Source organism: Octopus sinensis, linkage group LG8 (genome assembly GCF_006345805.1).
Source record: "Octopus sinensis linkage group LG8, ASM634580v1, whole genome shotgun sequence".
Taxonomy (NCBI): domain Eukaryota; kingdom Metazoa; phylum Mollusca; class Cephalopoda; order Octopoda; family Octopodidae; genus Octopus; species Octopus sinensis.
This window is the reverse complement of record NC_043004.1, coordinates 101,955,802-101,968,301: the sequence shown is the minus strand read 5'-3', so window position 1 is coordinate 101,968,301 and position 12,500 is coordinate 101,955,802. Positions and strand designations below refer to the sequence as shown.

Genomic DNA, 12,500 nt, shown 5'->3' with positions numbered 1-12,500 from the left:
ACTTGCAGAGCCATAGTCAAATCTCCCTCAAATTACACACAACCATCTTAAAACAGAATGAACACTCTGTTAATATAGTTGGTGTAGATCGAATGGTCCCATTCGTTGGATCTGTTTTAAATGCATTCCTTCAGGAAGGATCTGGGCAGTAAACAAAAAATTACCTTGAAGAGTGTTGATCAAACTATAATAATAATAATAATAATAATAATAATAATAATAATAATAATAATAATAATAATAATAATAAAAACTTCTTTCGTGCGCAAGTGCGAACATACACATATAAATTTTAGCAATATTACGTACTGAACGTATGTGCGTCGTTGGAAAGATAGAAGCTGAGGTTTTGGCCCGGGAAAATCATATTATAGACGTATTATGGCACTCTTCTTCAGATCTCAGCGAAATGAAATTGCCCCAGAAGTAATCGTAAGAGCGACAGATACGAATTTCGCCGTTATTGCAGTTCTCCAATGCAATGTGCTTGTGTCACTTCTAAAATGATATAGAATTAACCAGTCTGAAATATATAGAGATTGTGTATAAACTATACAATGGTTTCCAGAGGCGCTGCATACGCAGAATATAATTCATAATTCGAGTTATGAAACAGAAACAAATAAATGGTAAACATTTTATTAATATAACATACTGAACGTATGTGTGTCATTGAAAAGAAGCTACGGTTTTCGTCTTGCAAAATGAAATCACCGCCAAAATTCAGCGCGAGAGCCACAAATACGTATTTTGCCGTTGATGTGGCTTCTCGATGTCATATGCTCGTCTCACTTATGGAATCCACCAGTCTGAAGTATACAGCAATAATGCATGAACTATAGAATGATTTGCAAAGGTGCTGCAAAAGCAGAATAAAATTCGAAATATGTAATAGAAGAAGCTCTATAGCAAATACTTTCACAATATAACATGTGTGTCTTTGCCAAAGCAAAGGCTGTGGTTTTCGTCCAGAGAAAGTCTCCCTATAAACGTATTGGGATAAAAAAACCCACAGTATACATCAGAGCTCTGCGAAACAAAATCACCTCAGAAGTGTCTGCGAGAGCGACATAGGGATTTCACAATTTTTGCGGTTTCTCAATGCCATATACTTGTGGTACTGCCGAAAATGAAATCGAATATAGTTATAGTTTAGTCCTGTATCAGCCCTGACCCAATAGACATTCATCAAACCGATTTCAACCATGACTATCCCCACTTTTGTTTAGACATAGGATGATCGAGCCTATATTACTCAATGTTTCCTTTAAGAAGCTAAGAAGTAATTAGCACGTGATCTAGGGGTCAGGGTGCTGCACTCGAGATCTTAAGATCGTGGTTTCGATTTCCTGGGCCAAGCGATGACGAAGATTTTACCACATATGCGGTCAAAGTGAACAAAGTGTGCGAGAGATTTCAACTGGATAAACTAATTCCAGACTCTTTCAAGTGCCTAATTTTGGTCCAGGGACTCCCGGCTAAAAAAGACGCAGAAGTCAGAACGAAAATTCACGCCAAGCTGGAAATGAACCAGGATATAACTCTCCAGAAACTGTCAGAAGATTGCGATAAGATATTAAAAGTGTGGAAGCACTCCGTCGGTTACGACGACGAGGTTTCCGGTTGATCCGAATCAACGGAACAGTCTGCTCGTGAAATTAACGTGTAAGTGGCTGAGCATTCCACAGACACGTGTACCCTTAACGTAGTTCTCGAGGATATTCAGCGTGACACAGAGTGACAAGGCCGGCCCTTTGAAGTACAGGTACAACATAAACAGGAAGTAAGAGTGAGAGAAAGTTGTGGTGAAAGAGTACAGCAGGGATCACCACCATCCCCTGCCTGAGCCTCGTGGAGCTTTAGGTGTTTTCGCCCAATAAACACTCACAACGCCCGGTCTGGGAATCGAAACCGCGATCCTATGACCGCGAGTCCGCTGCCCTAACCACTGGGCCATTGCGCCTCCACGATATTAAAAGTAAGGCACGACGACACAAGAAATCCAAGGCAGAGATTGTTTGCAGATAAAACCAGTGCGGAAAAATCGGAAGACGGATAAGGTGTTTCGCAAAAAACACTATAAATATCAGGAGATAAACCCATGTGGTAGGCACCTGAGAAAAAAGCGTCCGTTCAAAAAAGGGAAATTGTTTTCGTTGTGGGAACACGGGACACATTAAATCGCGCTGCAGAATTAAGATGATGCAAAATTGGACCAAACGAGAAAAAGTAAATAGTTTGTCATCAGGGAAAAACAAGTAGGTACAACGAACAGGAAATTCACCAAGATAAGAAATGAAAAATGTAATTAGACACGGGTAGTGACATCACTATCATTGATGAAGAAACATAGCAACAAATCGGTAAGCCGAAATTATTTAAATCAAATAAAGTAACATTTGGTGTTACAGGAAAGAAAGTATATTTCATTGGCGAATGTATTTGCAATGCAACTTTTCGAGGTGAAACGAAATGGACAATCTTTTATGTGTTGAAAACAATCACTAAACCTATTTGGTATAGAATGCGTGGAGTTATTTCAGATGTGGGATACTCCCATTAGTGTTCCCTGTGAAAATGTAGTCGGCACGGTTAAAAGTTCGAACGAAGTCGAACAACTGAGACAAAAAATTTAAATCGTGATAAAAGAAAAGTCAATGTGCCGTTTGCAGCGTTTGATGAGGTCAATAAAGAGCTAGAAAGACTAGGTTTAGCTATAATTGAAAAAGTCGACCATTCAGACTGGGCAGCTCCGACGGTTTATGTAAAGAAAAAAATAATAAACAAAGAGTGTGTGCGGACTTTTCAACTGGATTAATCGACTGCTTACTCGAACACAATTATCCATTACCAAGTCCAGAGGAAGAGTTCTCAAAACTAAATAGAGGAACGATTTTCCCGAAGTTAGACCTCTCAGAGGCATATCTACACATACAGGTAGAAGAAAAGTGCGCACATATTTTAAAAATCAACACACACCGTGGATTGTATAAATTCAAGTGGCTTCCTTTTGGAGTAAAAGTGGCACCTGCCATATTCCAACAAGTGATGGACGCAATGTTAAATGGTTGCTACTTCGCTATTGCTTATCTCGATGATATTTTGATAAAGAGCGAGTCAGTGGAGCAACACTTCGAATATATTTAAAAAGTATTCGGAAAAATAAATGAATACGGGTTTAGAGTAACAGAGGAAAAGTGTGATTTTTAATGAAAAAAAAATCATATATTTGGGTCTAGTAATTGACGAAAGGGGAGGAAGGCGAGACCCAACAAGGACGACGGAAATACGGAATATACCTCTCCCAAGGAACGTCAAATTGTTACAAGCATTCCTAGGCTTGGTAAACCAATATCAAGTATATATCCCTAACATACACAACACAAGGACTCCACTTAAGGAGCTGTTAAATGAGGATGCCAAATGGTTTGGGTCAGAAAAATGCCAGAAGGTATTTGAGGAATTAAAAAGCATTGTTAACTTCAGACTTGTCGCTTACACACTTCGGAATTGAAAGCACAAAAGGTATTGAAACAGACACAGAAACCAATTGAAGAAGATATTCATAGAAAATGAACTAGGCAGATTGGAAGAACCTGTAGAATGGCTGTATGACACATTCCAGGTATCAACACCGTTACAGGTGGTTGAACCCACGCGTACAAGTGGAAGAAAAAAGAAGAGCACAGAGTTCCTACAAATAGACGCCAAAACAAAAATTAAGTTGAAAAAAGGAAGGTGGGGTGAATAAAATAAAATGTAATCACTTGCTTCCCAAAGATACTAAAAGGGGAGATGGTGTAGCGAAAATGGTACACTCCTTCCCAGTCAGTCGTTGTATGAGGTCAGTAATAATAATGTTCGTCCTTCGGGTTCGAAGATGACCACTGACATCATCTGGTGGAACTGCCGCTATGAGACCGGAGGTGGCTGGTGAGGCCAATCCGGGCAAGGAAGCCCCTCCCACAGGTGGGGCAGAAGTGGGTAGGGGCCGTGCTACTGGTGCAGGCGGCTCTGGCTTTCCGCATCTGGCGTTTCTGCTCTGCTGACCGAATCCGTCCCTCCTCGGCTGTCCCTGCTCCTATGGTGATTGCGCTGCGCCAGGATGAGCGGTCGGCAGCAAGTGTCTCCCAAGTCTCTGTGCCGATGGAGAAATCTTTGAGAGGTCAGTAGCAGTAGAATCGTTGTACGAGTTTTCAGTTGGCGTCAGTGTCAACTACGTGATATATACAAGTTCGAGTTACCGTTAAGGTAGACGTTACAAAGTCATTGTCTTGCGGAGCTATCAACGTACGATAGACGAGACAAAGATAATAAGAAGCGGAATCCCACCACAACATAATAGTAGTGACAAGAGTATTACAGTACAGACAACAACATGGGAATGGACAAGGGGCCATATTAGAACACGAAAGTATGACCGTAGTATACTCTTACCTAGAACAATAGTATCTTCTTTTTTCCTTTCTTGCTAAAATATATTAAGGGCTTTTCAGCCTAACAATGTGCTTAGCTTTTTGTTAATTTTCTCTTCCGTCTCACTTTACCAACCGTCACCGAGACCATCTAATTTTCTGTTTCCTAATGCAACATTTCTGTTTCCAGGGAGATATATTGAAAGTGGAATGCGTGTATGATTCTACAAACATCAGAAATTTTACTTATGTAAGTAATTCATCTTTTATGATTTTTAAATTCAATTATTTTACTAAAAATTTGGTTTATAATATCTTTATAGTGATTTATGATCTCTAAGATTGGGTAAGGCAATAATGTATGAGGAAGGGCATTCTGAGTTAGCTCGCACCCACCAATTTCGGTGGTGGTAAGTCAATTACAACAACCCCAAAACTTGAATAGTACTTATTTAATCGACTCTAACAAGATAAAAAAACAAAGTCAACTTCAATATTTCTACTATAGATACAGGGTATGAAATTTTCGAGAGGGTAGCTAGTCGATTACCTCGTCATCAAAGCTGAAGTAGTACTTATTTTATCTTCCCCGAAGGGATGAAAGGCAAAGTCAATCGCAGCAGAATTTGAACTCAGAACATAAAGACGCTAATTATTTTACCAATATTTATCAGAAGAAATGTTGTTAAGTATTTTGTCCAATGCGCTAACGATTCTAAAAGTACCACAAAACAAATGCTTCCTAATTAAATATCAATCCCAACAGATGACAATGTACCTATAAAGAACTATCAAAATACAAAGATATGGAAATAAGAATAACCTGAACATGAGGCCTGAAAACAGAAGCACTCTCCATGATGCTATGCCAGTGGACGTATCTGATAAAGCAAAACAAAATCGTTCTACATAGTTCGGTAACTTTAGATCGTTTTGTAATTTCGTTGGAAAAGCTGCCAGGGAAAATAAGGCCGTCAACTAAATCCATAGTGAAGATCGCTGCACTCGTCAGAGTAGGTCAGACAAATTTTATAAAGAAGCAGTATGGTAGATGTTAGTCATAAAGCTGAGAATAAATCACAGGACATTTCATAATGCCTCAATAATTATCGTGGCTAAGGCAGCGAGCTGAAAGAATTATTATTACGCCGGGCAAAATAATTAGCAGCTTTTCGTCAACTTTTACGTTCTGAGTTCAAATTCCACCATGGTCGACTTTGCCTTTCATCCATTCGGAGTCGAAAAAATAAGTACCAACTTAACACTTTCCCTGCAATTACTGGCCTTGTGCCAACATTTGAAGCCTATATTTAATATGACTGACTGTACAACTAATTGTAGTAACAGTGAATTCACAGCCACTACTGTAAGTTACGATGTTTCGTATACGGAACGTCGTAACTTGGTGTGCTGGCTCTCAATTCTATAGAAAATCTATAGAGGTAAACTTAAAAGTGAGAAAACTGCACTGCTAACACGAACGTAAGGTATACACGAGCCTACACAAAACTACATAAGATACCTTTTTTCCTCATACTTATGTACATGTACGCATACGCAGGTAATTAATTATGAGATATGAAGGTACATAGATCTATATCTATGTACACATAGGTGAAGGCGCAATGGCCCAGTGGTTAGGGCAGCGGACTCGCGGTCATAAGATAGCGGTTTCGATTCCCAGACCGAGCGTTGTGAGTGTTTATTGAGCGAAAACACCTAAAAAGCTCCACGAGGCTCCGGCAGGGGATGGTGGTGATCCCTGCTGTACTCTTTCACCACAACTTTCTCTCACTCTTACTTCCTGTTTATGTTGTACCTGTATTTCAAAGGGCCGGCCTTGTCACTTTCTGTGTCCCCGCTGAATATTCCCGAGAACTACGTTAAGGGTGCACGTTCTGTGGAGTGCTCAGCCACTTACACGTTAATTTCACGAGCAGGCTGTTCCGTTGATTCGGATCAAGTGGAACCCTCGTCGTCGTAACCGACGGAGTGCTTCCAAAAACACATAGGTATGTGTAAGAATGGACGCATACATGTCTGTGTCTATACGTGTATGAGCATATTTCTGTATGTGTATAAATATACATGTATGCATGCATGGGTATGAGCGCATACACGTGAGCATGTAGATATTCGTATGTGTGTCTTTATACAGGTGTGTGTGTGTGTGTGTGTGTGTGTACATAAGACGGTATATGCGTGTATGTGACTGTGCGTGTATGTTTGCATATATGTATGTGCAAATATGTATATATATATATATATATATATATATATATATACATGTATACATGTATATATGTAGACACACACACACACACATATATATAGGCATGTCTATGCGTATGTATATATGCTTACATGTATGCAGTTCGTCATAGGTTTGTGCACGTTTAGTATTGCCTCCCTAAAACCATTTACCTTTCACTATATGGGGAAAAGAAATACCTAAACGGACAGAATCTCTCTCTCTCTCTCTCTCATATATATATATATATATATATATATATATATATATATATATGTAAACAAAGATAATGCGATACAATAAAATAATTATAATCGCCGGTGTACCAGTACACGCCATATATTACATATATCATTACATTCAAGGCGAAGAGTGCACTATACACAATAGCTGGATAATTTAGTGAGATGAAAATTAAAAACTTTTACAAACTTAACTTTTCTTATACTGCAGTTTCGCCAAATTCAGTAATAAAAATAGTATTTATTTACTCAGGCTGGCTCTTCAGTAAGATTCCTGTTAATGATGGGAAGACCATATCAATAGACCCATGTGCGTCTATCGAAATGCTCTCTAAACTATTCAAAACACTGCGCAGACTCAGAACAAACCCGACAAAATAGGGGATTGTGGTATATCGTCTAACGGTCAGAAATTTATCGAGAGAATATGTAAAAAGATAAATGCGATACAATAAAATTAATTATAATCGCCGGTGTACCAGTACACGCCATATATTATACATATATCATTACATTCAAGGCGAAGAGTGCACTAGATACACAATAGCTGGATAAATTTAGTGAGATGAAAATTAAAAATTTTACAAACTTAATTTCTTATACTGCAGTTTCGCCAAATTCAGTAATAAAAATAGTATTTATTTACTCAGGCTGGCTCTTCAGTAAGATTCCTGTTAATGATGGGAAGACCATATCAATAGACCCATGTGCGTCTATCGAAATGCTCTCTCTAAACTATTCAAAACACTGCGCAGACTCAGAACAAACCCGACAAAATATATATATATATATATATATGTATGTATGTATGTATGGATGGATGTAAGTATGTATGTATGTATGTAAGTATATATATATGTATGTATGTAAGTATATATGTATGTAAGTAAGTATATATATATGTATGTAAGTATATATATATGTATGTATGTAAGTATATATATCTGTATGTATGTAAGTATATATGTATGTATGTAAGTATATATATATGTATGTATGTAAGTATATATGTATGTAAGTATATATATATATGTATGTATGTAAGTATATATGTATGTATGTAAGTATATATGTATGTATGTAAGTATATATAATGTATGTAAGTACATATATATATGTAAGTATATATATATATGTATGTATATATATATGTATGTACATATATATATACATACATACATACATCATCATCATCATCATCATTTAGCGTCCGTTTTCCATGCTAGCATGGGTTGGACGGTTCAACTGGGGTCTGTAAAACCGGAAGGCTTCATCAGGCCCAGTCAGATCTGGCAGTGTTTCTACGGCTGGATGCCCTTCCTAACGCCAACCACTCCGTGAGTGTAGCGGGTGCTTTTTACGTGCCACCCGCACAGGTGCCAGACAGAGCTGGCAAACGGCCACGAACGGATGGTGCTTTTACGTGCCACCGGCACGGGGGCCAGGCGAGGCTGGCAACGGACACGAACGGATGGTGCTTTTTACGTGCCACCGGCACGAGGCCAGTCGGGGCGGCGCTAGCAACGGTCACGAACGGATGGTTCTCTTACGTGCCACCGGCACTGGTAACTCAGCTGCAATTTCCATTGATCGATTTCGATTCTGATCCTCACTTGCCTCAACAGGTCTTCACAAGTAGAGTTTTGTGTCCCAAGAAGGGAAGGTATGCATACGTAGGCTGGCTCCATCTCATGTAGAAGGCCACGGGTTATGGTCTCACTTGTCCTGCCGGGTCTTCTCGCGCACAGCACACTTCCAGAGGTCTCGGTCTCTAGTCATTTCCTCAGTGAGACCTAAAGTTCGAAGGTCGTGCTTCACCACCTCGTCCCAGGTTTTCCTGGGTCTGCCTCTTCCACAGGTTCCCTCAACCGCTAGGGTGTGGCACTTTTTCACACAACTATCTTCATCCATTCTCGCCACATGCCCATACCAGCGCAAACGTCTCTCTTGCACACCACAACTGATGCTTCTTAGGTCCAGCTTTTCTCTCAAGGTACTTACACTCTGTCGAGTATGAGTACTGACATTACACATCCATCGGAGCATACTGGCTTCATTTCTTGCGAGCTTACGCATATCCTCAGCAGTCACGGCCCATGTTTCACTGCCATGTAGCATGGCTGTTCGTACACACGCATCATACAGTCTGCCTTTTACTCTGTGCGAGAGGCCTTTTGTCACCAGCAGGGGTAAGAGCTCTCTGAACTTTGCCCAAGCTATTCTTACTCTAGCAGTTACACTTTCAGTACACCCGCCCCCACTGCTGACTTGGTCACCTAGGTAACGGAGGCTATCAACTATTTCTAGTTTTTCTCCCTGGAAAGTGACGGAAGTTGGTCTCAGAGCATTTTCAGTGTTTATTGTTCCTGAGCATCTGCCACATACAAAAACCATCTTCCTAGTTAGCCTTCCTTTGACATTGCTGCACCTCTTATGTGTCCATAGCTTACACTTGGTGCATCTTATAGAGTTTCTACCTACACCTTTTCTACAGATCGAGCAGGGCCATCTACCTGAAGGCGTTTGTGATTTGTCTACCTTCCTACTGATTACGACTTTGGTTTTAGCTAGGTTGACTCTAAGGCCCTTCGATTCTAATCCTTGTTTCCACACCTGAAACTTCTCCTCCAGTTCTGATAGTGACTCAGCAATTAGAGCAAGGTCATCACAGAGGAGCTCCCAAGGGCATCCTGTCTTGAATTCCTCCGTTATTGCCTGGAGGACTATGATAAATAGGAGGGGACTGAGGACTGAACCTTGGTGGACCCCAACCTCTACCCGGAATTCTTCACTGTACTCGTTGCCAACCCTCACCTTACTAGCAGCGTCTCTGTACATGGCTCGCACAGCTCTCACTAACCATTCATCTATCCCTAGTTTCCTCATTGACCACCAGATAAGGGATCGGGGGACCCTGTCGAAGGCTTCCTCCATGTCAACAAAAGCCAGGTACAGAGGCTTATCTTTGGCTAGGTATTTCTCCTGCAGCTGCCTTACCAGGAATATAGCATCAGTGGTACTTTTCCCTGGCACGAACCCAAACTGCATCTCATCTAAACAAACTCTCTCTCTAATTAGTTGGGCTATGACCCTCTCCGTAACCTTCATCACCTGATCCAACAGCTTGATACCTCTGTAATTATTTGTATCTAGGGCGTCACCTTTACCTTTGTAGCAGTTGACTATTATGCTGCTACACCATTGGGTATGACTCCTTTGTGTATCACCTGATTAACTATACGGGTGACTAGGCTATAGCCGACACTACCAGACATTTTGAGCATCTCTGCAGTGATTCCTGATGGGCCTGGGGCTTTCCCTGTCTTCATGCTTCTAATTGCCTTAACTACCAAGGAACTATCAACTCGGATAGCTGGTCCCTCTGTTGGGTCAACATTCGGCAGACTCTCTTTATCCCATTCATTTTCTTTATTCAGTAACCTTTCATAGTGGCGTCTCCAAACCTCTCTCTTTGCATCCTCATTTAGCGCAAGTGAACCATCTTCCATGCGAACACACTTCTCTCCTACCACATCACGATTCTCTCTCACACACTGTCTTGCAACGCGAAACACCTCCAGTCTTTGGTCCTCACGGCGCAGAACATTGGCAAATTTTTTCTTATCTGCTTCCCCTCTGGCTAAATAAACCTGTCTCCTAGCTTCTCTTTTGGCAGTCTGATACAATTCCCTGCTACCCCCATTTTTCCAGTCCTTCCAAGCCTGTCTCTTTTCTCTAATAGCCCTGTCTACAACATTGTTCCACCACCACGTTATTCTAGGTCGAGAGGGGACTTTGCACCAGCCACAGATCTGGTCAGTGGCTCTCAGCAGGTTGTCCCTTAGAAACGTCCAGTTGTCTTCTACCCCCTGTGATGCTCTATCCCCTTCTACTTCATCAAAGGCTTCAAGTAATATGTCCCTAAATCTCTGTCCATTTGCAGGATCTTTAAGCTTCCAGATCCTTCTTCTCCATGTTGGTCGTCTTCTGGTTGTCCTCCTAGTCCTGATCCTAAAGTCACTAACTACCAGTCTATGTTGTGGGGTACATTCTTCGCCTGGAAATGTTTTGGCATTTATAAGCAGCCATCTCTCCCTTTGCCTGGCAAAGATGTAGTCAATTTGGCTGGTATGTTGGCCCGATCGGTAGGTGACTAGGTGGCTGGTAGGTTTCCTGAAGTTAGTGTTGCAAATCATGAGATTATTTGCATCGCAGAACTCCAGCAGCCTGGTTCCCTCCTCGTTGCGGGAACCATAGCCATAGCCTCCATGTACGCCATGGAAGCCCCCAGCATGTCGTCCAACGTGACCCTTGAAGTCACCGGCCACGAAGAGAAGGTCTCTGTCGTTCGTCAACGAGGTAGTCTGCAGTAGAGTGTCATAGAATCGGTCTTTCTGTCCATCGGGCAGCCCCCACTGAGGAGCATAGGCTGATATAATGGTTGCTAAACTATGATGAAGCACTAATCTAATCTTAAGTATTCTGTCACATACTCTGATTACCTCAATTACTTTATCTACCCATTTCTCAGCGATAAGTATACCCACGCCACCAACCCCGTCAGTGTTCCCTGCCCAGAAAATCTTGTACCTGCGTTCCTTGCCTGTGAGGAACCTAGCAGATCCTCCTCTTCACCTTATTTCTTGCATGCAACATATATCCACACATCTCCGTTCAAGCATCTCGACTATCTCACCAGACCTACCTTTCAGTGTGCCAACGTTGAGGGTGCCAACCTGAGGGTGCGGGAGGCATGGGCCCTAGAGACCCTGGGACGGTGGACAGTAGCTTCGTGTACCTGAAAAGAAAGCTCGCATTTGGCAGAATTCATGTGCAAGTAATAAAGTAGCCTTCAGTACAACCTGCATAACACTAGCCTTTCATATTTTGCACTGTATGAACATTACCTTACATAGGTCGAGACTAGGGGCAGGGATGATGAAAGAGCAATTGCAGTCTTCATGGGAAGCAACCCCGGGATGGCAAAGAATAGGAACTTCCGGCATGTGTGGAGGGGGTGGGAGGGCGGGTGCACCAAACATAGAAAGAGGTTCTGTTAATCGTGTGAGCAAGAAAGTAGGTTTGAAAAATCAGAGAAAATGAGAATTTTTATGGGAAAGATAAGTGGCTATGAACCGGGAGACAAGACTAGACGAAAAAAATATTTGAGCTAGACAGGGTAATGAGAGAATACTGATAGAAAGAGAAACAATATAATGAGAGAGTAATCGAAGAATAGTGAAAGAATAATGATGATACGTGCAAAGATAGAAGGTAGTGGAAGCGAGGCTGAAAGAAGAATCACTTAGCTTTAACCATTCATGATCTGTGCATATTTCTTCTTTAGATATTTGGAAGCGAGTGGGGTTAACGATAATGCGATCGCTCTTTTATATATGGCGATGATGGTTATGGAAAGGGGGGGGCATAGAGAAACATAGGGAGAGAGATAGGGTTAGTTAGAGAGGGGTGGAGAGAGGTGGTCGAGGAACACGTGGGAATAAAGCGCTGTGAGGAAATTTTGACTAGCATAGCTAAAAGGGGACGACATCGTCGATAATAATTATTATTTGATAACCAATATATACTTGG

General features: G+C 41.3%; 1 protein-coding gene across 1 annotated transcript in view; it reads left to right on the top strand.

Moving 5' to 3' along the window:
- LOC115215160 (DBH-like monooxygenase protein 1 homolog) overlaps positions 1 to 12,500 on the top strand; it is a 116,852-nt gene that overhangs the window by 92,447 nt on the left and 11,905 nt on the right. The window contains exon 9 of the mRNA XM_029784336.2: positions 4,606 to 4,665. Within this exon, the coding sequence (XP_029640196.2) occupies positions 4,606 to 4,665 (60 nt within the window). The remainder of the gene's footprint in view (positions 1 to 4,605; positions 4,666 to 12,500) is intronic.